The sequence below is a fragment of the Tauraco erythrolophus genome, chromosome 9 (assembly GCF_009769465.1).
Source record: "Tauraco erythrolophus isolate bTauEry1 chromosome 9, bTauEry1.pri, whole genome shotgun sequence".
In the NCBI taxonomy this organism is placed as follows: domain Eukaryota; kingdom Metazoa; phylum Chordata; class Aves; order Musophagiformes; family Musophagidae; genus Tauraco; species Tauraco erythrolophus.
In genome coordinates, this window is record NC_141473.1 from 10,805,001 (window position 1) to 10,832,666 (window position 27,666).

The 27,666-nt window shown below is 37.1% G+C and overlaps 1 protein-coding gene across 4 annotated transcripts in view; it reads right to left on the minus strand.

The window, feature by feature from the left end:
* The window catches only part of VTI1A (vesicle transport through interaction with t-SNAREs 1A), a 274,883-nt gene that overhangs the window by 210,106 nt on the left and 37,111 nt on the right, over nt 1–27,666 (minus strand). For 2 of the 4 annotated variants that reach the window (XM_086616752.1, XM_086616754.1), the window contains exons 4-5: nt 7,831–7,908; nt 1,799–1,819 (exon numbers count right to left, since the gene is read on the minus strand). In XM_086616752.1, coding sequence (XP_086472878.1) covers nt 1,799–1,819; nt 7,831–7,908 — 99 coding nt within the window. The remainder of the gene's footprint in view (nt 1–1,798; nt 1,820–7,830; nt 7,909–27,666) is intronic. The other 2 variants (XM_086616753.1, XM_086616755.1) reach the window with 1 other exon arrangement.

Sequence of the window (27,666 nt, forward strand, 5' to 3'; positions counted from 1 at the left end):
ATTTAGTTCTATTTGCTGCTGCTCTCACAACATGCAGAGAGAGGAAAAAGTAACTTTTGATGCTGGCAAGTAAAAGCAAATAAAAAAATCACCAGAAGCAATGTCAAAATTTTTAAGGTGGCTAACAAAGAGGATTTATAAGCTCCAAAAGGTATGACTGAGTTCAGTATAGCTGCCAAGTTGCAGACCTTTACAATAACATCCTGAATTTTCTTATTTGCCTTCATAGCCATTTCAAAAAGAAGAGCAGCTAAGTAGCAGCTTTGTTCTTTGTATCTGATTATATTTTCAGAGTAAATTTACAAATCACGAATCTTTATGTTTATAAAACTATAATCTATGTTTGCAAGCAAAAATGACCCTACTACATTCTTTTACAAAAGCACAGGAGCAGACGTGCAGATGTCCTTAAAGGGATAAGCAAATGAACCTCGTCTTCTGAAAAATCTCAGAAATCAGGCTTACAAACCCTTGCAACAATATTATCATCCGTTTAAATACTGGGACTATTGGGGAGGGGAGCTCAGCTGTGGTGGGAGGGCTTTCATGTAGTTACATATTTATTTTGTTTAATTTTTTTGGTTAACTGTTTTACTCTGTATCTTTAACATATTAATATCAGCTCCACAAGAAGAGGGGAAAATAAAGCATTCAGAGAACTAGTGAAAGAATCTTTATATCACAAATATATTACTGTTTTTAAGAATTCTCTGTAATAGTCCTTAATCTGGTTACTTTACAATTCTTTGACATCACCATTTCTAAAACTTACCAATCCTTTCCTGCAGAGCTCAGTATTCATTACTGATATGTCTGGGCACATATGTTTCAAAAAGAAGATACCAGACAAATATGTGATGTTAAAACACTTGTGCTTCTAAATATATTTATTCAAATACTTCACTGGTTCAAACTCTCTGTATGAAACCCTTCAGAAATCTGACCTATAAGTAATCTTGACTTTATTGAGACCTTCTTTTTGGCAGCTATTAGGAAATAATAAAAAAAAAAAAAAACACACCAAAAAATAACCAGTTCAGATACCTGCTTTGCTACAGCAGTAAGCAAGAGCAGAGATTAATTTCAGAAAATACACTGAAACACTTGAGCAACTGACCATTAAAACAGGCTTCTCTCCCTAAATATTTATGAGTAATTTTATAACTGGAAGAAAGGTGTTCTGGAATACTGATCTCTAGTGTTACACCTATAGATCTACAGCACTCACAAATAAATAATAAATATTGATATGTGTGTGTAGGTCTACCTGTACTGTCTTTTCAATGGGTATACAATATCCAATATCATACATAAAATACTTGAATACCTCACACCAAATTCAAACCATTGTGAAATACTGTGCAGTTTTTACAGTCCTTCAGCACAGGCTTCTACCAAAGCAATGCTTTCACTTTCTATACCAGTGTATAAATTTATTTACCCTATCAAAGATTTTGTGATGCAAACATGATTATTACTGTACCTGATTTGATCATGGTATTCTAGCAGAGATCAAACAATAGGTTTGGGTTTTTTTCCCCTTCTTTTTTCTAAGTGCCTTTAAAAAAATTTCCACTATCAAAGAATGTTAATTTCTAAGGTTTGATCTAGAGATTCCTATGTAAGTATACAATTATTAGGGAAAAAGAGGCACAACAGTGAATATTTTAAAGCAATGTAATCAATATTTTTGCTTTGTGTAGATTTCCCTGCAACAATGAACAAAAAGATCTACTTCAGATTTAGAAACTCAGCTTTAAAGGGAAAGCTAGACAACAAAAAGCAAGAAAGTACTCACCTCTTCACGTAATTTTATCAACTGCAACATGAACGCACAAAAAAGATAAAAAGGAAAGAAATGGCAGGAAAGAAAGATCAGTTGTGTGACAGGATACAGAATTAACATTGACAATTTATCTGTTTACATGTTTAGCATTTAAAAATCACAGACAAACACATTAAAAGAACCTAAACATAGACTACATGCAGAGTTTTTTGAACGAATAAAGATCACTTTCTCACACTGTCACATTAAACAAAGAGAATAGTGTGAAATTCTCTTTTAAATCACATCTAAGGCACCATCATGAAATAAAGGGGAATGACTTCATAGAAGTCTATATTATAAAGAAAAAAACAAGTTTACTATTCCTCTCTCCGAAGATCGTACAGCTGAGGTGGTTTTGTATATACAAGTTTTCAGAATGTTTTCTGTGTATTTTAGTTGTGACAACTGATTTCTTATTTTCCTAGCAGATCTAACTTATTAATAGATGACTGTATCTTTATAGCACGTAACCACTATTTCGATACATCTCATACAGACCTTTTTTTTTCTCCCAGTTAAAAAAAAAAAAAAGCAGCAGCTTAGTTAAATGGCTCAGAATTATGATTTATTGCATGGCATATTTAAAAAAAGACAAAGGAACAGGGAACAACACGAAACACATTTCCCTCAGAAAAACCCATTCCAGGTTCTTAATCCTAGACCACTACACAGTGTGTGTCTATATACACACATTTTGTGTGTGTGTATACTTATACAGTATATACATTTATATTTATCAATTTATGCTTTGAAATCAACACAATCTAACACTATTAATAATATTGCTCTGGCAGGATTACTATAAAACTAAATAAAACCCCAGTAACTCACCCTAACCATTCTATGATTCTACGATTATCAAGGTATGTTGTAACATGCTCTCCCCTTAGAGAGAAAGATAAATTATTTGTACTGGAACAAAACATATAATTACTCACAACAAATGTCTACATAAGAGTGCCTCTTTATAAAAAATTACAGTTCTCTCACCAATTCCAGTTGAATTCGAAATTACAACAGCTACATCATTATCTCAGTTTATGCTGATACTTCACCTACAGTTTCATAACACTAATTTCCAACACGTGTGTAAGCTGAGAATGTTTACTGCAAACAAAGTCTCGCCAGCATGAAGGAAACAAAAGATCCTCCATTATTCTCTATTGTTTCATAGGGCTCATCTAAAACTGAAGGCACACCTCACGCCGGCACCAAAGCGGACAGCGAGGCTCTAACGAGATGTAATTAGGAGGGCTACTACCACACGGACAAACCGAAACGGCTCCTCAGTACGAAGCTGAAGGAACTTTGCTAGAATTTGGTATAAAGAAAACTGCATTGTCCGCCAAACCGGCGCTTAAATTCGAGTGCTTGGCCTATCATAAATTGGTCTCTTTCTCCAGATCTTCCCCCCCTTTTTTCCCCAAAAAGGCAAACATTAAGGCTCTTTAGAAAGAGACAGACGATCTGGGAGTTGATCACATAGCTATCTTTTCTTTCTGAGGCCACCATTCTTCAGTTGACTATGATACTTAAAGGGCCAAAGTTTAAAACTACTCTCCCGCAACAGAGCCCGTTTGGGCATGCCACCCTGCTACAATCAATGAGAGTTTTAAAATGCTGCACATTTGTTTTTTCAATAGGTCCCAAACAAAAATGTTCTATCTTGTTTGTGCTGCATGGCTGAATTTAAGCTCTGCATGGGATTTGCAGCTAAGCTAAGTAATGGGAGAGGGTGGGCTTTTTTTAAACATTGGCTGAAAGATATTCATTCAAATTAACAAAAGATGTATTTTTCCCCCATTTAACAATGCTCTTGATGAAAATGTGTTACCTTTACTTTTCTATTTCGAAACATTATTTTTATTACACTCAACCCTCAACTGTAAACAGCGTTAAGCCGTGTGCAGCCACCATTTTAGGTTATGATAATCAGCACATTTTTGAAACAAAGAGTTTTTTTTTTTTTGCAATACAGAATTCGATATAAGAGGTAATCTGTTCCTTTGTAGGCTAAAAAAAAAAAAAAAAAATCTGGTTTACGCTGGTTTGAACCAGTGGAATCTCTTGTGGCTAAGCCTTCTGCTGTGACTAAAATCAAAACTGCGCCGCAGAGAGCGAGGGAGCGAGATGGGGGGGGTGTGCGCGCACGCGTGTGTGTGTGTGTGTGTGTGTGTGTCTGTGAGCCATGTCACGTGATGCAGAAAACTACCGAATTTTTTTTAAAAAGCTGATAACGTTACCGCCGTCTCTGTCCGCATATAGATAACGAATAAATGCTGAACTCTATTAAACGCCCTTTACACATTATCGTGGGTCGAACACACAATTTTCTGAACTTATGATGACAGTCTATTTATTTTGCTATAAACCCTCGGCATGTAACGAACAGATTTGTGTCTGGTAATGATCTGCTCTGCCAGGGCTATATGAAATGATACCGACCTTCTTTAGATCTTGGGGAATTAAATTGACCAACTTCACCCCCTGGTCTGTAGCTCAAGTTTGACACACTTTATGCACAGCAAGCCCAAATCTAATATTATCGGAACTTTGTAGTCAGAAATTAAGTAGCCTCAAAATATTTGTTCACCACAAATCACATATACAGTGTATATATATACAGACACGTAATTTAACCTAATGTGAATTTATTTAAAATTATTAATGAACATAGTGGTGAAAGAGAAAGGAATACTATTCTATTTCAAGAAAGCTGGTAACATTGTACCTGACACTATTTTGGTCGAGAAGGACTTCTGATCTAACTCAGCATATACTTTCTAAAAAACATACGAATCGCCACATAAAACAGTTCTATGATTATTAAAGTGAAGCCACAACTTTAACTAGTGGCTCAGAACTTTCAAGAGATTTGACAAATGTTGGTGGCCAGAGAGACAAATAAGACTCAAAAGTAAGAGAGCCCATTTAAGATCACTCCTGGAAAACAAGTAACAACTCAAAGCACACAGTAGGTTTTTGGGTGTGGGGTTGAGGTAGGGTTTTTCTGATGGGAGAAAGTATGTCTCCTGATTCTCAACCTCTGTACATGTCTCATCTGACTACATCCACCCGATTCAAGTTAAGAATAAATTAATGTATACTAAGCAATGACTTACTAAACCCTGAATGCATTAAAAGCATTATGTCACTATTTATCTCATTAAACAAAGATACATTTATTAAAAAAAAAAAGCTTTGAATAGCAGTATTGAATGTATCTTATAACTTCTTACAAGAAGTTTCTATATGCTTTATCTGGCTTCATTTAATTTTAGATACTTAATACGGTTGTATTAGCCAGGACACATCAAGCTCCTTTTTGTTTTTTCCAAAAACATTTTGCAAATGTTTATCACAATGACAAAGACCACATCTAAAATGTACAGCTCATATCTCGTTTCCCTTGTGTAACACTCCAGTGTAACCAGATACTCAGCATTTCTATTGGCAGATTTTACCCATATTTGTGGATTGGTACAGGAGCAATTCTTAACTGGCAACTTTTTTCAAGAACTCCTTTGTCAGAAGAAGAATCCCTCCTCTCCTTTCCCTTTTCAAAGTTTGGTGACTGAATTGGGAGGGGAAAAAAAAAAACACACCACCTTTCAGTTTAACTAATACAAACTGATTGGTAAGTGAAAGTCTCATAATATTAGAGTGAGGATCAGTTCATCCACCTATATTTATTTTCATCACACAAAATTAATGCAAGAATTTGAAACATCTTCAAATATTTTACATGGCTATAAGTTACACCTGAGTGTCCTTTCATCATCTATTTCAAGCTTTCTATTAATATAATATTGTGTAGGAGTGAAAGTATATTAGACCTGGGGTTACTGAGTTAAATACATTGAGATAACATGTTCACTACATGGTAAGTACCCAAACCTTACACTTGATTTGGATCGCTGCACATTCTGATAAGCTCAACATCAGACTGAAGCTCTTGCACTAACTGCTTGCACCCATAACTACATGCATATAAGATAACTAAAAATATAAATAATGATATTTCACCAGACAAAGACTGTAATATTGAGTATTGGAACAACACAATAAATAATATCTTTTAGAATACTGGCATTCACATATTTAAAAGAAGTTAGTTGACTCCTTTACGGTGATATTTCATAACATTTCAGTGATATAACATTTTTCAAGGAAGAAAAGAAAGAAATTCAGAACTTTCAAAGGTATGGGGGTAACAATTTCAACTTGGGTTACTACATAAACTCCTTTATCACCTAAAATTCTCTTCCATTTCAGAGGTGGTCATTTGGAAATAAAAACTCATGTTGACAAACGGTTGAAAGTATCATTTAGTTCCTTGAGATGAGTTCATGTTTCCTCCATCAAGTTTAGGAAAAAGATCATAACTTGCAAAAAGTGCACATGTGAACCAGTTATTTAAACATTCTTTAAAAAGTGAAAATAAAATATTTTATCTCATCCCTACACATAAGATATTCTGTTATAAGTAAAGCTTCTTATCACAATTGCCCTTTTATGTCTGAATTCACACATTTTTTTTCTTGAAATGTAAAAATAGCAGCACCTTAAAAGAAATAAAATAAGAATTTTAACACTTTCACAGGACTGTGTTTTATGATCATGACATGCAGACTGTGAAACTCTTTTCCCTGAAATCATCCTTTCCATAAACTCATTATTTAGGGATAAAACCCCCTCATTATTTTACCGAAATTTTGGAATCTCCTCTTGCTATGATATACAAATATGAAGATTAATATCTTTTAAATTTAACCCTTTACATAGATATTAGAGCTGCTGCACACTATAGAGTCTAAAGATGTATTGTATCCTGTGTATAATTTCATTAACGTATTTATTAAAGTCTATTACAGACTTTAAAACTTACACAGCACATTTGAATTACTGTGTAAGATTAAGGCTGAAGGGGTCTCTGTTTTAAAATTCATCGTACTAAGATACGTCTCCAAGTCTCTCTTTTCTCCAGTTCTTAGTGGAACGGAGCTTATATTGAGGGTAGAAGTGATTAAAAATTTCAGAACATGGTTCTGTTCCGTTTCCTTATTTAACATTGCATTTATCAAGTAACCATTTAAACAAGCTTCACTTCCACTACCAAAATACTTTAAATTCTATCTAGTCAGAAGAGAAAACGTGGTATTTAAGAAAACTTTCAACTAACTTCTAACTCAAAATGCGCACCTTTGATTACAGCTGTCATGATTTTCAAAAAGAAAAGACACATTCTGCTTTCAGATGGAGCTTGTCAAACAAGTTTTAGCACCAAAAGAAATATTAACAGGTGGGTCAAAGTCCCCTGAATATAATGTTGCCTTTATAATTGTCAGTAGTGTAGTAGGATCCTCACTGTAGTGTCCAGAACACAATATGGGTACAAGATTTTAAAAAAGCCTCAGGATTACCAAGCTTTCCTTCATTAAAAGAGATGGATAGCACTCTGCATTCGAGTACAACAGGCGTTATGAAAGCACGCTTTCATTAGTACAACTTGTGTTTTTGGTACAAGGAGAGAAAATCTGTTTAGGGAGGAATCACGCAAGGAAGCTGAGTGGGGTACTGCCTAATTCTGAGAGCGCACTTTCATTTGTTTTGCCTGCCAGTGTTGATTTAATTATACTGCATTATTATCAAAGCTGCATTATGTACTTTTTTTATTCCTTTTACATGTGTTTGAGGTGAAGACCTTGGCTTTGTCGGCAAACAGTGCGTTTCAAGTTATTTCTTAAGTACTAAATAATAAAGAAAAGAGAAGAAAAGGGTTTTTTTTAAGATAGCAGACAGTGATCACAAGTTAAAGGGTTAAATGTAAGATCTCCAAGAAACATTTTGAAGTTGATTAAGACCCCAGCTTTGCATTAAACAGTATCACTTCCACATGAGTTGTTGCTAATGCTGTTAAGGAGCAGCTTGAGAAGCCCAGTGTGCCAGTGACCTCCTTCACCCTCCAGCCACCCACTAGGGCTTCTTGATTAGCATCCTACCTGGTTCTCTGAGGAATTCCCGTCATCCCCTAGGAGCTCATTCCGCACCTCATCACTGTAGGCGATCCGTGACCTTTTCTGTAAAACAAAAAGAAAAAAGGGTTAGGAAGTAAAGCTCCGAAGCCATTGGTATCAAGGCTGATCATCTTAAACCTCGAGAGCCCCCTAATGGATACCTATTTGACAAAAAAAAATAAAATATCTGCAAGTAAAAGTTATTACAAAGTTCTTCAGCTGCTGTATTTTGACAAATCTGCATAGCAAAACCTTAGCACTTCTAAGACTGTCACAGCCTCAGCATTTCAGCAATGAAAGCAGCTTCAGTGAAGATCAAGATACATAATGTGTGACCCCAGTTCTGATAATCAGGTAACAGGGAGAGCCACTATAAGCTAATACCAGAAGCACTGAAGAAATGCATGTGTAGAAACCAAGCACATTTTTCTGAAGAACACTTTCTAGCTGGAAGTAGAACGCAGAGTAACACTGCAGTGATGCCATTAAATAGGAAAGGAAGACTGAACTTTTCCCATGTTGAAAAACCTCAAAACCTGAACAACACAAGTGTAACAAAACTGGCTGAACTTCAAGATACAGAAAATTGACAAGTGTTTCCCATGCTGCTAAGGCTATGAATGCCTACAGGGAAATGACCAGAAATCTAAGGGCAAATGAAAGCAGAGAAGACAGCAGTACGAGGAAACATTGGTCTACAGCAGTTCATGGAAACACCACAAAAGGGAGACAGTCTTTCATTAGATCATTATGACGGACAGTTGTTACTCACAGCTTTTGAGCACCAGATTTACTCATGAACTGACCATCATACCGATTCTAAAGTAGATCAAGTGCCGAGCAACAGAAAGGAAATGTCCGAAGATTATCAAGGTAGCACAACATTCAACAGAACAATAGAGAAGTCCCTAAAGAGAACATCAGCCCAGCTTTCAATTTCTTTGTTGGCCAAACAACAAGCTCTTAGTCGGTTAATATTCCTACACTCACCATTAAAAGAGAGAAAGGATTTTTACCATATTGTCTAAAATATTTTTATATTTGACTGCAGTTATGATCAGTTTCACACTTCATCAGAGGAAGAAATCCAAGAACAGCAAGAAGTAAGCTGTAGGGCTTTCCTTTATTGACGGGAGCTTCTATCACACTCTGTCGTGGTAGTCACTACCAGTAGGAACTCAGCAAAAACAAATCTGTCCTCAAACCTTCCCTAATTGGACAATCCTGCCAAAAAACATGCTTGGGACTGGGGCACAGGAAACAACCCACTAGAAATTATCCTGAGCACAGGGAAATACATTACCTTTGCGAGAAAGAAGTTTGGAAGTGAATCACCCCTCGCACTAGGAACCTAGCAGTGGAGTAAGCCTTGCATGGGTCATCTCAGAGCAACACATTTTAGCTTTTTATCCCGTGCAGTTCACCATCATCATCGTCACAGTGCTTACCAGTTTGTAATTCAGCTGCTAGTGTTCAGATCTAGATTATATACTAAAGCTACAGATGTACGTAGCAAGGACAAAGCATACCACGGACCTACTACAAGAGCTGAATTGTGCCAAATCTTTTGGAGATCTCAGCTGTCACAGTTTCATACTAACCAAGCTAAAGTAGTCTACAGCATTAAAGGAAATGAGAACCTTTAAACAGGCTGTGGTATCAGAGCTGCCTGCTTAAATTATTCATTTCATCACTATGGGGGACTAAAACACTCCACAGTATGCAAGAATATCATATGGAGATAGGTTTTGTTTTTCTCTTTTTTCACCAAAAAGCCAACAAATTGGCATAGATTGCTCAATTATATTATTTTCCTATTTTTATTTGATACACATCAAACAAGGAAGGAAATTACAAATATATACCAATAAATATCTAATCTTCTTTTATGATTAAGATTCAATCTTCCTATATGAGGTCTAATAGTTCAACTGTACAGTCTCTCCCACTTTCACAAAATGACTCAGCCCCATTGATTCTGTTAGTGGTGAATGTATTTATCATTATTAGACTGAGATGAGGAGCATGATGCTTCATGAGCTTGTTCTCCAGTGAACAAGTTGCCTAATTATATGTAGAGACTGAAATGGTCCTTGGTTACACATCATTTATTTGAAAGATTTATCTTGCTGATATTCTCATTCATAAGATACTGCACAAAAGAAAGGAAGAAGACTATTCTTCACAGGAAAAAAATAAAGGTTAATAGCAATACAATTTTTAGAGGCCCTTTATAATCCTTTATATCATCACCACTGAAGTTAATAAATATATTTGTATCATTGTTCTTTTATTGCAATAATCTGTCATGATCTGAAAATCAGCAATTATATGAAAAGAACTAACCCTTTGACTAAAATTAGGCATAACTATTTGCCATAATCAATAAATAATTTGATACTACTTTTGATCACTGTTTCACTACCAAATTAATCAATAATATAAAAGGAAAGGCCTTTGAACTAAAGCATTTATTTTTCTTTCAGGATTTGTCCAAAACATGAATATCTTGAATCAGTATTCTCATTTTTATTAAAGTAATATTGGCTAACACTTTTAAATGTGGCTATCAAAATTAGTTCAGTTAATCCAAACTCAATAATTAAATAACTTTCAGATTTTTATTTTTTTTTAGTTCATAACTATCAGCTGTTTATAAATATGTACTTTAGCCAAATGCAAGAATGATAGTTTGAGCTGGAAATGTCACACACTCTGCTACAGTTTGAAGGAACCCAATTCATAATGCATTTTATAAATAGTTAATGACTTCTATACATAAGCTAACCAGGCAAATCAAGAAATTGTCAACATTTTTAGTCTTAGTTGTCAGTTACCACTGTCTACTGGTACTTTATATGTATGTTTCTAGAAAAGACAGAAGCTTTACAGAGTTTGTAATCCAAGGCATTTCTGGGCAGCTCAATATAGGTTTAAGAGCTTCTCTGTGCAGTTTTTGCCTGTAAAGGTCTGTCATATATAGAAGTTTTCCTTGTATTTCGTATTTTCTTGAATATATATACACAAAAAGTCTAAGCACACAAGTGTTTTTAACTCAGGGAATGTGTTTGCGTTCCAATATAGCATGCACACAAACCCATGACGACACACAAGGGTTAAGCTACTTTCTACAAGAACTTCAAGACAGATAAAGTTTCAGGGGCTGTTTTAAATGTACTACAGTACCCGGACCTTCTGACAAGGAAGAATTTCTGATTCCAGGCAGATCTCTCCTGGTTTATGGACAGGATTTTTGCATACTGATTGGGTGATTTTCTTAAAGCCCTGTTCAAACAGATACACTTGCTCAGTTCTGTCTGGCAATTTGGCTTTAAACAATCTGTCTACTTGACCCAAGCCTTAACATTTCCCAATAGAACTGAAAGTGTTCATGGGCAAGCACAGCTAAATTAGAATTGAAATGAATTAACTCAGCTTAAACTAATTAAGATCTGTGATCTGCAGTACCACCCCCCTGTATGATTCTACATGTGAAGTAGGGTACATGTAACCAGACTGTAAGAATTCTGCTATATTACTAATCTGAGCATAACAATGAAGTTCGTCTATTACTAAAGCATACGAGAAGTTAATTTCCATGGCCTACACATGGCAAAGCAATTGCTTAAATTGCCTCACCTGGGAATTTAATACAATGTTATCATCAGACCAGCCACACTGTAAATAGATTTATAATGCTTTCCATGTGCTAGGCTAGGTTGCATATGAATTAAGTAATGATCTGGTATTACAATACAATCAGCTAGTTCCCACACCTGGCAGACAGGATATTTTGCTAAATTACTACCTATACAGATACATCACAACATAAAAACAGAAAAGGCAGTGGGAAGAGAAACAATCTACATGGTGTATGACCGATTTTTACATGGTAACCAAATAAGATGTAGATAGAAAGAGGCATCCAAAATAATCTGTTTCCAACATCTGCACAACAGAACGCATACTTATTCATTTCTATTCAATTTTGGCCTAATTTTCCGCATTCTATACTTTAATTACTCCTCCACATTCTGAAATGTTCCCATTAGTGAAGGCCAGAACTGGCCAATGCCCCCTCATTCCAACGCACTCTCAGCAATCAGCCAAATAATTGACATAAAGTATCGCACATTTTCACACCTGAACTGAAGAATAGCTTTCCTCCTCCTAAATGCTAGGCAGCCCCCTGCACAGACGAGCAACCCAGGTGCGTTTCAGACAAAAGGCCCAGCAAATTCTTTCGTCCCACCTCTTCATTTTTCAGGCTCAATGTTTTAACATTGAACAGATTTTTTTTTTGTGAAATATGCATAAACAAACAAAAAGGTTTATTTATCCACAAACATCTGTTTTCATACAAAATTCATTAGAATTTCCTAGTATATACGAATGGTCTAAAAGAAAAATCTTTAGGCATCTGTTTCAGAGTTTGGCCCTGCTCTAGATGTAAACAGATACTTGAGATTAGCATAATCAGAAATAATTTGTAGGAATAAATCAGATTGTATTTTGTGTTCTTTGAAGGTAGTCAGTTTTGCCATTGCTCTTGCTGAAAGCAAGGTGAAAAAAGTGACCTACCCCTCAAATGGACTGCTAAATATTGCAGAATTTACACTTTCATCTCTGCCTTTTGGAATAGGTACTTAAGCATGTTTGGCTGAGCAGAAATGGAAAAGATACAGTTAAAAAAATTAGAAGAAAAATAAGTGATCCTACTTAACAGTCTTAAAGCTTATATTTAAACAGAAACACAAAAACATTTCTTCAGGAAAAAAAAATAATTGAAATTGCTTAAGAAATTGTGTTCAAACTTCAGTTTTCAAAACTTCTACATTTCTCTGTAAAGGTGATCCAGGAACAATAGAGTAGACACTTGAGACTGCCATTCAAAAGAGGTTTTCCTGTTCTTAAGTAGCTTAGTTTTTATTGATTGTGTGCAAGAAGCAGGAAAATGATTACACAGTACTAATACACAACCTGATGTAATGCTGGACTTTCAAGCATTTCCTTACAAAAGCAAAAAACAAAGCTGATAAATTTCTGTCCAAAAGGAAATAAAAAACATTCTACAAATCCTATGAAACTTCTGATTGAACGAATCAATTCCACAGTACACGCTGGCTGGCAAAAGTCAATGTCTAAGCTACTCCTGGTCTTGCCTGCCCTCCCTACACACACACAAAAAAGATTGCAGACAACTCTGAAAAAGAAATGCACAACTTAAAACTTGTATTCTGCCACTCTGCCAAATGTTGTCGGCTTCCTACAACAGCAGAGAGAAACCAAACTTCAAGTGCTAATGTGAAATTAATGCAGAGATACTATCACCTATTTTAAGTAAAAGTCACAGGTCTATAAATCTTCTTTTCAATAATCATCACCAGACACACTTTTAGTTTCATTACAGGGTGAGGGCAGGGAGGAAAGTCAACCAAACCCCCAGGAGGATACAACACATTGTATTATCTTGGTCATGAGAAATGCGGCTTCTGCTCACAAAACTACTTTCATCTCCAAATCCTGACCAGTGGACCATATATGTCACCAACATGGCTGATGCTTAAACAACCTGCTGGATTGCACATGCTGTAGGTAGGGAAGAAAACAGGTGACCTATGAGAGAATTGTAACTCACCGTTTCAGTGAATTTAAGGAGCAATTTCATTTCTATTATAAAAAAGATCATTGTATTTAGAAAAACAGCTTATATTTACCTGAGCTTTTAAACTTAATAACCTAGAAAAGGAAAGATTTGTCAAAATTCAAAAGTCTGAAACTAACTGACCTCTCCCTCCTTCTATTTTTTAGAGGATGCTTGAAAATTCACTACCATCGCTTCCAATTTAACAAGACCATATCTGTGGAAGAGCAAGATAATGAAATACAAGAGTTATCAATCCAAGCATGGAAAATTTTAGATAAGGATTGCTTGAGCATGGATAGGGCTCTCCAAACATAACAATGAATAACTCTCCTTTAGTCTGGTGCTTATGTCTCATCTTTTTGCTTGTTTGAACTACCACGTCCTATTACCAAATCTTGGTGCCTACGTATACACTACTTTATTCTTTCACCAGAATTCAGTTTCTTCAAGGTGCTTTCTGCTTCAGGTTGCTCTGCACAACAGTTTGTCTGCATTTTACCCTTGTGCCATAACCTTCAAAAATATCCCAGGCATCAGCTGATGCATGAAGAGTGACTGAGCATTCCTGCACATTTAAACGTAGCCTCCCCATAGGCCAACACGGTGACTTCTGCCTTTCGCACTGCAGATTTGCACCTGTTCTGCTATCTACTGTTACCTACGCCTGTTGGTCGGTTCCTGTACTACACTTTTCAGTACCATCATCTCAGTATTTCGTACAACTGCTTTCTATTGATTCCTTCAAATGACCATTATTATACTATCACATTTCATTAGAAAAACCCATCTTTACACATCTACTTAGCTGGCTAAGTTAACCAACTTGCCTATTCAGTCAATGGAAATTCCTCTAAATTGTGCATGAGGATAACTCGAGTTCATTCCTTCTCAGATTAACCTTCCAGAAAAGCCTAGTGCTTCCCTATAACCACACTGTGTGTGTTCAAAGACGAGTCTGATAGTCTAGCTTGCTAAATTAAAAGTTGGCTGGTGTTACTGCCCTTTGCCTTGATATGTATAGCAAACTTTGGCACATATTTGCCTAATTTGTTGACAAAGGTTTTGCAACTTGCAAATGCCTATTTACCACAGTTATTGCAATCAGCAATGCTGGAAGAAAAGGCAACAACAAGGTTGGAGAGGGGAGTACACCCTTTCTCCCCAACTCAGATGACAGTTTGAAAATAAAGATACCTCAGCTGTAAGACCACACCTGATACAGGTTCAAAGTAATCCATAACTGGACTATTTATTTAAGAGTAGGGGGTCTAAGTGGGATAATTTCTGTTGTTTATAGCATAGGTCCACATTTGGACTTGGAGGAAAAAAGGGACATGTCTAGACCACGGCACCAACAGTAAATTTGGACAAAAAAATAGGAACAGCCAAAATTAAGCAAGTTTTGTCAACAGATAGATTGATCTTCAACTCAATTTCAGGCTAATCTGCAGAAATGTTTGAGGATGTCAGTATAATCACTTAAGACAATTCAGTCTATCAAATCCTAGAAGACTTTTACTCCTAAAACAGATTTTAAAAAGTCACGTCAGGCATTGGAAGTCAGTCACTAATGTCAAATAGGTTGTTATTTATCTCCAGAAGTCTCGGCCAGATATGAATAACTGCAATTTAAAGATCAGCAAAACTAGGCTACAAAAATAAGCCTTTTAAGTATGGTTTAACTACAGCAGAACTTTTCACTTAAAACTGGCATATGCACATAATAAGCATACATATAGGAGCTACAAGTTTCTCTGCAAAATTACCTTTTAGGGAGAATTGTTAAGGAAAACAGTGGAACAGAGAACTCCTGTTGCCTTTTTCCAGTGCAACACCAAGCTTATGTTTCTTTCATGAAATCTTCATTGGTTATCTCAACTCATCTCCTTGTCATATGGACCGAACTCATATATTATAGTGGTTCTTTTTTTTTTTTTTTTTTTTTTTTTTACTAAAAGCTTACTTTCATAGAATCGTAGAATGGTTTGGATTGGAAGAGACCTTAAAGATCGCCTAGATCCAAACCCCCTGCCATGGGCAGGGACACCTTCCACTAGACAAGGTTGCTCTAAGCCCATCCAGCCTAGCCTTGAACACACCCAGGGATGGGGCATCCACAACTTCTCTGGGCAACCTGTTCCAGTGTCTCACCATCCTCAGAGTGAAGAATTTCTTCCCTAGATCTAATAGAAATCTACTCTCTTTCAGTTTAAAGCCGTTACTCCTTGTGCTATCACTCCATTACCTTGGTAAAAAGTCTCTCTCCAGCTTTCTTGTAGGCCCTCTTTAGGTACTGGAAGGTTGCTATCATTTATCAAGCAAATGCTATTTAGAGGACAAGGAGCGACTATATATCAGGATCACATACTTCAGATTGTCATGTGCTCCAAAGACTTTGTGCTTTGTGGTAGGTCTCTAATTAACATAAATGTTTGTTAAGTCATGGAAAAGGAAGATAAACTCCAGTGTCTTGGACTATCAGACAGATGACTTGAGAATATGAAAATATCAAGCCCTTTTCCTCCAAGAGGAGAATTTTATACTACAAGGGCCAACCTTTAAAAAGAGTGCTCCCAAAGACAGTGAAACAGGGAGAAAAAAGTCTTAGGAAGGCAGAAAACTAATTAGCTCACACCACGATAAAGGATGATAAACATCTCAGACAACTCAAAATATAAAATGTTAATTAAAATATTTTGTTTCAGCTAGTATTTCCATCTGGAGCCTAGGTTCCCATTGCTAACAGCAACAAGATGTCTGCTGGTACTTTCCACCAGCTCCTTCTTTTTCAGCAAAAAGCATACAGGTTTTACTTTCTTCCTCCATTTGTTACCTAATTTACCTGTAACGAAAATTTGTAATGAGGCTGAAGCAGTTGCCATTCTTGAATATTACTACTGTCTTTTTCAGCTCTCCCACTCCCTGGCTTTCTAACAGTAGGTAAACTCAAGGAAAGCTGGGGTTTTTTTAGGCTTTCCAGTTAAAAGTACAATTTTGCTACAGAGCTCAGTTCTATTAATAAATTATAAATTTTGTCCACTGTGAACTCCAAGAGTGAAAACCAACAGGAAACCATAAAGACAGATCTTAGTTCGGACACAGAATGAGGGCAAGGTAGATGAATGAGACGTTTCCAAGGCAGCTGAATTGTCCCACCTACATTTGTGCCACTCTGACAGGATCTACTTCAAACCAAAGAAACTTCAGCCAGCCTTTCCAAAATTACTTTTTAGTGCATAAAAACCTATTTTTAGACACTGTCCTTTTTTCACCAAGCATACATACTATCTCAGAGGCACCTTTCCACCTGTATACCAATACATGCTTTTAATTCCTGAAACTAATAAACAGAATAAGAACATTTCAGTTGAGCCCTAGAATATTAATCACAATAAATATGAAAAACCCTGTTCAATGAAAATAGTAGAGAATAATTTCTGATTTAATTAAATTAAATGCAAAATAAAATAATGCTTGATGTAAAGAACAACAGAAAGAAAAGTGGCGTGATTAAGGTGGTTTGCAAACAGATTATCCACATGGTGCTCACTCTGTGTATTTCAAGGCAAGTATTTTGGACCATAAGCACATTAGCTGTACCTATTGATTAATAAAAATGAAAATGAAAAACACGTTGTGTATAACACAGCCCAGTCAAAACTGATTTTTGGATCTTACTGTCCATAATTCCTGAATTTATTATTTTTACCCTGACGTGATTTAGCTGAGATCCCTTTCCTTCCATGTGTACTTACACACAGACACATTGCCTTATCTGAAAAAGAGAAAAAACGTCTGACTTTAGTAATTTTAGTAGTTAAGTGGTCACAATTAGGCTTTGAAGTTTGCAGCAGACTGAAGGAGGAGTAAATCTGTACCTTCACTGCTCCCCACCAGGCACTACTGGGACAGAACCAGTTGTTTCATGCTGTGTTAAATCAATAGCTAATATGATAAAATACTAGCCCAATGTTCAGACATGGCATTTTCTAGTTTTATCACAAGCTGATGATTAGCAGTTCTTGCTTTACACTACCTGAGATAAAAGTCAATAACTAATCCACTACCTATAATTTATCTAACTAGAGTCCTCCTTTTTTATATTGCCTCTGCATTGGAGTTCCTCAGTCTCACCCATTCAGTGAAAATACTTATAAACAATATTCATTTTTTAAAGTGCATAAAATGGATGAAAAAAATTATTATTATAACGCACATATCTGTATCAAAAATAGCCACCTAAACCCCTCCTCTGCTTGGTTTATTTCTTCAGAACTTAAGTCTTCAACCTTGTAACACAGTGTAACAGAAAAGCAGTAAATTTATACAAAATATTGATATTTACAAAATATTTGGCATTTAAAGTGTCTTTCTGATAGACAGGCTTCAGCTAACTTGTTATTTTCCCCTTACCTGTAGCATAGTCAGAAATTCTGCCTCTAAGTGGACAAACACACAACAAAAATAATAACGATAAACACTGATTCTGGCAGTAGCTCATTTCCCAGTAAATATTGATGTCCAAACTCAAAAAATTCACTGAGTATTTCTGTTTTGTCCCTGTTCCTATGTTGTCACCAACTATGCTTACACATTTCTACTGATCTTGTTTATCACTGCCTAGATTTTCACTGTCAAGACAATGTAGCGTGAACCTTAAGGAAAACCTCACTTTATGTAAGGCTGCATAAAGACTGCTCTATCAGTCAAAGCTTCAATTAGTCCAGAACTTGTACTGCCTCCTATAGTGGCCATTAATGGATAACAAGGGAAAATCTTAAGGAACGGAATAGGGATGGAATGATTCTCATTTTAGTAGACACTGCTTGTTTCTGATGATCAGCAGTTCAGGCAGTTTAAGGTACATCCAAGATCTTCATACTTAATAAACCTTGATGGTTACTGCTTATATAATATTTCTTTTATTTAAATAGCAACTGAACAAGCATTCATGCACAAGAAGAAAGATGTTCAGATCTCAATATTAGGGCAAAGATTAAATCCAAAAGTTCTCACTTTTCATTTGTGCAAAACTGAAGTGAAGCTCCAAAGAAAGAAGCTAACAATTAAAATATCAAAAGCTATTAATTTATATCACAGAATGTTATAACATCTCTTCCATGGGGCACATATTGGCAACATGAATTTAATTCAGAGGTTCTCATCTTCACAGGGTAAACTCCATAGTTTGAGACAGATAATCTAATGAATCACCTTCCAAATTCTGCTCATACAGGTCTTAATAAACTATGGCAAATATTCGAATTACTCAAATTAGAAAACCAGAACTATATAGTCATATTATATCTCTGCTCAGCTCCTTTGAAGTGCAAGAAAGGCCCAGTACCATTTGACCAAACATCTGTCCCTCCACCCCACCAGCTGTTCCTGTATGGCACAGTTTAGAAATTTTGTATAACAAAGCTGTTTGCATCAAATAAAGATGATCTGATGCAAAGAAAAACAAAGTTTGATAGCACATGGCAAATATAATATTTCCAACTCCAATTCATGAGCCTGACACACAAAATCAACACAGAAAGAATATAAGGAATGGAATGTAACAGATCCAAGTGTGTAACACTTATCTGGAGTTTTGATTCCTAAGCATTCAGGGACAGACACAAATTTATGTAATGATCTCGGGTTAAAATTTCAACCTAAAAATGAACTCACACAAAGATAGAGAGTGATAGCAACTACTCTGATAAATTCTCAGGTGATGTGCCACCATTCTTTTCCTTTCCCTACGATTCATCAGTCTTACACTTTACACCTTTCACAGTTTGTACCTTCTTCCCTCAATCTACCACATGCTTTCTCCAGTGTGACCACACCTACATCTTTCCCTACTGATTCCCTCCCTCTGCTCAGATATTTGAGTTCTCTCCTAACCTCCCTCTCTCAGGTTCCACACAGGATCATATGACTTACAACAAACAAGAGCCATCATCTTGAAGAACACATGCTGCCGTTTGTCCACTGCCACTGTCCACTGCAACTACACGCAGCTTTATAGTCCTATAGGAGAATGGAAACCACTATAACGAAGGGCCACGAAGATGATCCAAGGGCTGGAGCACCTCTCCTATGAAGACAGGCTGAGAGAGTTGAGGCTGTTCAGCCTGGAGAAGAGAAGGCTCCGGGGTGATCTTATCGCAGCTTTCCAGTACCTAAAGGGGGCCTACAGGAAAGCTGGAGAGGGACTTTTTACAAGGGCATGTAGTGATAGGACAAGGGGCAATGGATTTAAACTGAAAAAAGGGAGATTTCGATTAGATATAAGGAAGAAATTTTTTACATTGAGGTGGTGAGGCAGTGGAACAGGTTGCCCAGAGAAGTTGTGGATGCTCCATCCCTGGAAGTGTTCAAGGCCAGGTTGGATGAGGCATTGGGCAACCTGGTGTAGTGGAGGATTTCTCTGCCCATGGCAGGGGGGTTGGAACTAGATGATCTTTGAGGTCCCTTCCAACCCAAACCATTCTATGATTCTATGAAACGGTATTTCCATAGATGGCCTCTAAGTCTATACGCGTGTCTGTATCACCCTGGAAAACACAGTCAAGACATTGTGGCTGGATTTCCTGTTCCACTGTATTATGGATCAACTTTCAGATCTATAATAATCTGAATTAGGTTCTAAACAAACAAAACCCCGTAAGAGCAGAAATTGCCAGAGAGCCACAAAACCAGATCCACTGAATAGTCTATTTAGGCACTATGCTAAAGGGGGAGAAGTGTTCTAAAAATCTTCTAATCACTCTAATTTCACACAGGAACATCCCCGGTGCCAGTTTCCCATTGTTCTCAGGGGTTAGATAGTCCCCATTGTTACTAGAAAGAAACTACCGGTCCACTATCTCAGAGAGAATGGTGTGCATGCATACTTCCCCTTTGTCTGTTTGATTCACAGACCTGAGGAACATGGATTGCCTCTGTTATCTGCACAAACAAGCTCTACTGAAATCTTGGCATTCAGTCAACTTTTTTCTTGGGGACCCCAAACCATACTGTTAGGCAACACAGAGCACCTATCTCGACTGAACCGTCATACAAATAGCATTTTGTCAGATGTTCTATTTGTATCAGGGAGCATGCCAACAAAAGCAAAAGTCAGCAATTTAAAACAACAAACCAGCCCTTGTACTGACAGGAACAAATTACTATATTCCAAATGAATAAGAATTACTGTAGATCACAGATCCTCAGTATGAACACTACGCAAAGGGTGAGAAAGTATTGCTCAAATTAATTCCTTCTAGTAACTCCGTGCTCTGAAGCAAAGAGAAGAGGCTGAGTACAAATAAAATACAACACAAAATAATACAAATAAGTTTATAAAAGCACATAAAGAGGTACAATAAAGGAAGAATTAATTATTTAACAACTGGCAGTGCTAAGACAGGAGATGAGCAAAGACTCATTAGAGTTCAAAACTAAACTTTTACAATTGGACAAACGGTGCAGAGTACGTTGTACTTCTAACAACTCCAAGATCTGGTTTCTAGGCAATGACCTTACAGAGGCTGAGTGCACTGCCGAGGTGATGCATGCATCTTTTGGGGCAAAGATAGAAGTAGCTGCAAAAACACAATACATTTTGTTAGCCCACCCTTGGAGCAAAACTGGTTTCTGTTCTTCCACAAACCACACAGAAGGTCTAGCACAATCTTTTCAAAGACATCTTCTGATCACTCCGTAATTATTCCTTTTCGAGTGACCCCATTCCATAACACATCATTCATGAAAAGATCTTGAAAACACTTTCCCTCTGAAACTTGGTAGTACGCTACACAGACCTTAGCATTTGAACTAGGAGCTATTTTTCTTTTATGGGTTATAGCGCTTAAAAAAGAAACTTTCATCTGCAAGTTAACTGGAATGAAATTTGTCTAAATAATTTCTTTCTGTTTCTTTTTTCTGCTGTTTTCAATATTCTTTCTGGTTTTATATCAGGTATTTTTTTAACTCCTGAGTTAAAAAACTCAGCTTCTTCACTTTTATTGCCATCTCCTTCCCTGACAAATAAAAGAAGCTGTAATCTTGTCTTTATGACTCTATAATTTCTTACCTTAGAAATTATTATGATGCCAAACAAACATGAAATAATAATGTAAAATTGAGTACTAATAGAGATGAAATGATATAAAAACCCACCACCTTGATAAAAAAAAAATACCACCAATAGCTACGTTAATGGAAAGAGCATACAAAATCAAGTAAAAAGTAAAGAAATATTTATCTACTTGAAAGCCATCTCCTGGGAAAATTTATAGACAAAGCCTTTCTACTATTCTCTTAGTAAACATTTAATACTAGAAAAGTAAAAAATGCATGTCTGCTTGCAGTTTAAGTTAATTTGTGTTGGGCCATTCCATTATCTGTGTTACATACGGAGTGATTTCAAAGCTCTAAGGTCAGAACCTATCACAAACCACCCCCTCCTCTCATTTTAAGACTTTCCAGAGAAACTTTAAACAGAAAATGATTCTATCACTGATATATCCAAAACTGTAGATACACGGGACATTAAAAAGACAAATGGTTTGCAAAAATAATCTCGAACTCTATGTCTGATACAAGTCTTCATTAGCAGCAAGGGAAGCAATGAAATGTCTCATTTCTATGTTGCAATGTTTGCAACACTATTTTCTTAAGAAAAAGAAAACACACGGCCCCTAAGCTATTTTGACATGGTCAAGGAGTTAAAATCCTCAAGAGTGGTAAGAATACATAATCTGACCTCTGCATGTTTGCCAACAGGAAGAATTTTCCCAAACAAATTCTTTTATGTTAACACATAAGTTGACTTTGTATACTGGCTGTGTGAGCTTCTTACTACACATTTAATCCAAATCATCACAAAAGCAAGGTGAGGAGCTGCAAATCTGCATAAGTTTGATTCAGTTTGCTGAATGCAGCTGAGAATTTCTTCAAAAACGTTACTTGCTGCCTCTTCCCGTAAGTATTCCTCAGACAACGTTTACAATTCACTCATCTTCATTCAGCATCTTTCAGTGGTTACCTCTCAGTCTCAAACACTCCTCAGCCCTTAAAAAGAACGGCATGTCACATCGCCAGCTTGACTCCCAAAGGGCAGTGCTCTGGTAAGGATGGTCCTTCTTGCAGAAGCATATGGTATTGTCTTCTATTAGCTCAAAAGACAGAAATCCTGATCAATACAGTGTCCTCTTTTTAATAACAAGAGAATTCTCTTTTCACAATGCACCTTGGTTATGGGTCTGAGATCCCAAGAGTTTTTTCCCCTCTTCCACTATATTTGGACTGGAGACCAATATCTACCTTGTTCTATGCTTCTTCATCAGGTTTTTGTTTTCTTTTCAATGATCTGAAGCACCTTTTAATGAAAGCTTCCAAACTTATCAGGACCTTCAAATAAATTTCAGTTGTCCCATTATCACATTTTATTCAAAACATTTCTAAGTCTAGAGACTTATCACATAAAACCAAACAGATCTTCACCACACTGAAATATTGTCATTGATTTTTTTAAAGCACATTCAGATACGGATGACCCTACAGAAACGTGGAAAAAGGTATCTTGTGTAAAGTAATGCCATTAATCCTTTCTATGAGCTATTCAAACCTAGGACAGCATCTTCAATCCTTACAACATAACCCAAGATTCTCCTTTTTTCATTTTGAGTTACACAGAATAAGACGTCGTGCTATAAGGTCACTGGCACTCCAACTTCTACTTCCAGGTTTATTAATGCAAACACTGCATAACATGTCATTCTTCTGGTACAGGGCACGAAAGAAGATCTTGACTAAGTGTTCACTGCCTGGAATTGTTTTAGTTTGAGGAACCAGAACAAAAGAGCGAGCTGTGGAACACTAAGGGCCCCATAGCTCAACCTCTATGTTAATTAAATAATTTGCATATAAATAGTATAAATATAAGGCATTAGTCAAGTAACTAATAGTAACAAAAATGGTGACAACCTAGCTTTGTAGAACATACACAGCAGCCATGCTATTTTCAAATTTACTTTTTAAAATATAAAGAGATGATAAACAGGTTTCGTTTATCCTCGAGCAGTTACAGATTCTCAGCATCTTAGCCCCGGCCCTAACACCATACAATCAAGAAGTTTTTTGTTAAACGTTACCATGATTAATCTAAAACCTTGACGGTCATATTCCATATCTTGCAGGATTAAGTGTAAATGTAAGATGGTCTCCTCCACTGTTCCAGTTGTTGCCTTTGTTCTCCAAATACTACACACATTTTCACAAATGAGGACAATGACCAGCAGACAGATGTGATGCCAGTCCTTGCCCTGCTTGTATTAGAGAGTCACTCCTCTGTATGACCACATCAGAGAACAAGTCTAGAAAAGGAACTATACATTTAACGAGTAAAATTAAAGATAACATACACAATACAGACAATATACCTGCACAGATTACACTTAGGTCATTCTAGTCCTGCTTGGTAAACAGAAGATGGAAAAAAGCAAAACTAATGTAATTTTGAATGACGACTTCATTATTTCCTGTGATATCAAACAAGACATTTGGTAGCACAAAATATTTTCACATTGTCACAAAATTATTTTACCGTTGTTCTGGTGATGGTGCTTATTTGCTACTCAATCAATATCTGCCTGATTTGAAATCAAGAAATGAATTTCAAAAAAATCTAATACGTCTTCAGATTAATAGCTGTGGAAGATTATATAAACTGCATTGATAGAAGTTATTCAATATACAGAAGCACACAGCTACCTGCGTCCCATGGTCATTGTATTTTTCACATATACTAGGAAAAATACCATTCTGCCAAGATCTAAAGTTTTAGCACCTTTTTTGTGGGACGATGACCCTTTTATGTGGAATTCAAAAGCTGAAGCATAGGTAAACAAGATCTACCTAAATCTTTCAAATTGAACTTTGGAAAACTGGCATGGGAGGAAATCCTTCGGTGAACAAGTAAATAAGGGAGATGGGAAGAGATTGATCTATTAATTACTTTTTAAACAGAAAATGTAAGAAAGCGACTTGTCTGGCATGACAGAACTTAAAAAAACAAACCCCTTCAAATCTCAATGGTTGAAGTTCTTTCTAATGAGACTTGAACTGAGGAAAACATAAAACTTTTGTCATTGCACAGCGACAGCATTCCTATCATATTTTCCTATTGAATGAGCAGGGAATAGATGAACACCAGCTATGCGGTTGCATCAATACGCTCTTTGACACAGCAGTTAATCGAGGAACACAGCTAAAAGTCTGAAGATCAATTCCTCCAGTTTAAAAGTTTTTAAATCTTATTAGGAGCATAATTTAGGAAAATAAAATACCAGCTTATTTTAAAGCAAGTCAAACAATTGTGTTGTTGCATAAACCTGATACCATTAAAGCGGGCATATTCCTCACTAGCAAAGCCAACGCAAAGGTCAGACACTTCAGTTCTTTGCGCAGAGAGGACATCTTTCTGACTTGAAAGCATCTGCCGCGGTATGGCCACCAAGCCTGAGGGAGTTATGTGAGCTCTAGACAATTTGTTAATAATTTGTTATTAGACAACACTGTTTCTCATTAATACAAGAGCTAAGGGGGAAATACTTACTAGTCTTATGGCGCAGTTACATACTTACACTGAAAAAATTACCAGCCTGAGTGATCTGAATTGTCACACTCAATAGTCTACTAAATACTACTTCAGACAAAAAAAAAAGTTGCACTTCTAACAGAGCACTTCCAAAACACTTGGATATAAGTAAAGAACAGTAATGATTATTATCACAATAGGCATTTTGAATTCTTAATTTGTATATAATATTTAATGACAAACTAGAGACTTTATCTAAGGTGTAAGAAGTGCGTATCAATTTCTTTAATTGGGGTTTTCTGTTCAAACTTCTGCAAACCATTTTAAAAACAAATAATCTAAAGGAAGTCTTTCGACACAATCTTTTCATTTGCAGATAGTTTGCTAGTTGGTTGCTGCACATATTTCAAGTGCTGCATTTCAACAACAAAGGTCACATGGTAACAGTCTGATCCCCAGCTGGATGAGTTATGAACAACCAATACCCATAAAGTGCAGCCTAATATTAGTGTTATCTTTATGTACGCGTATAAATCCAAAGTGTACAAACTCCAAAATATTTCCATTTGCAGAGCTTTTCTCAAGAACATTCCTATGAAGTGAAGGAGACAGAGGCATGGAAGCAGACAAAATTTGGTTATATTTCCAAACAAGTATTTGCAGTGGTTTCCCCATTTAAGTTATGTTATCTCCAGAACTAGTGATCACTCCAGAACACAGGAAGTCATATTTATTTTCTGCTAAATATATTGATCTATCGACCTAAGCGAAGGAACACATGCCTGCTATGATCCCAGGTTTTTAGTTTGGAATAATGACCAATATTATGCAAGAAAAAAATTAAGTTCCCGGAGCCATAAAGCCCAGACACTTGCACTGTTTATAGCTAAGCTGGGTACAATCCTGTAAAAGTGACCGCATCCTCTCCTGTGTCACCCACGGTCAGGAAAAAAGACAATTTACAGAGCTGACTTGCCACACTAATTCAGATCAAAGGTCTATCAAGTCCAGTGTGCAGTATCCAATAAGAACCAATATTAGAATCCCAGAGAAGGAGTAAAAGTGCATGACGCCTCACCCTGGTTTCAGTGGGACAGAGTCAATTTTCTTCTCAGAGCTAGAATAGTGCTGTGTTTTGGACTTAGTATGGGATTTGGTATGAGGAGAATGTTGATAATATACTGATGTTTTTAGTTGTTGCTAAGGAAATCAAGGACTCTTCAATTTCCCATGCTTTACTAGTGTGCAGGTACACAAGAAGCTGAGAGGGAACATAACCACAGCAACTGACCAAAACTGGTCAATGGGATATTCCATACCACATGACATCATGGGGGAAAAAGAAGGAAGTGGGGGATGTTCAGAGTGATCGAGTTTGTCTTCCCAAGTAACCATTACATGTGATGGAGCCCTGCTTTCCTGGAGATGGCTGAACACCTGACTGCCAATGGGAAGTAGGGAATGAATTCCTTGTTTTGCTTTGCTTGCATGTGCAGCTTTTGCTTCACCTATTAAACTGTTTTTATCTCAACCCACAAGTTTTCTCATTTTCACTCTTCTGATTCTCTCCCTGATCCCACCGGCGGGGAGTGAGCGAGCGGCTGCGTGGGGCTCAGTTGCTGGTTGGGGTTAAATCACGACAGTCCTTTTTGGTGCTCAACATGGAGCTCGAAGGGTTCGAGATAATGACAGATTTGATTGGAATGTACTAGATTGAATTTATAGCTGTTACTCCTGTTTAGCTATTAATGGGCAAGCTCCTGTGCTTGCCATGGGGCTTGCTTGCCTCACTGTAAATTAGAGTCTTGTGCTCGTTAGTGGCTGCTTTTTGCTTTCACTGCTTGCTGTACTGCTTACCATCTTACTCAGCTGTGCCTGGGAACACTCTGATAACAGCATTCGCGCTGCGCCTGGGCAGGCAGATGGTAGACAGGCTGGAACTCCAGTATGAACTCAAACTGAAGGGACTGTGACCTGTGGATGAGTCTGTGTGGGCACAGGACACACTGAAGCACCTGTGGTCGCGGTTAAGTCCATGTCAGAGCAGGTACATCTCAAAGTGTCTGTGGCTGTGGTTATATCTGTGCCACAGCAGGCACACCTCTGAAGGGATCGTGGCCAAAGGATAAGTCCACACTGGAGGAGGTACCGTTTGAAGCATCTGTGGCTGCGGATAAGACCATGCGGCAGCAGGCACACCTTGAAGCATCAGTGGCTGTGCATGAGGTCATGCTGGAGCATGTCAAAGCATGTGGCCATGGTTAAGCCTACAACAGAGCAGGTCGTTCCCTGGAGGGACTGCAGCCATGGGTAAGGCCATGTTGGACCAGATTTACTTCTGAAAGAACTGTGGCCCATGGAGAAGGCCACGCTGGAACAGGTGCACCTCAGAGTGACTACGGCTGTGGTTGTGTCTATGTCTATGCTGCAGCAGGTATAACCCTGAAGAGACTGTGGCTCATAGATAAGGCTCCACTTGGAGCAGATACACCCCTAAGGGATTGCAGTCTGTGGATAAATCCAAGCCAGCACAGGGGCACGCCTGTGCGATCTTTGCTCACTCACCTTGTGGTGTTCTATAGAACAGACTCTTCCA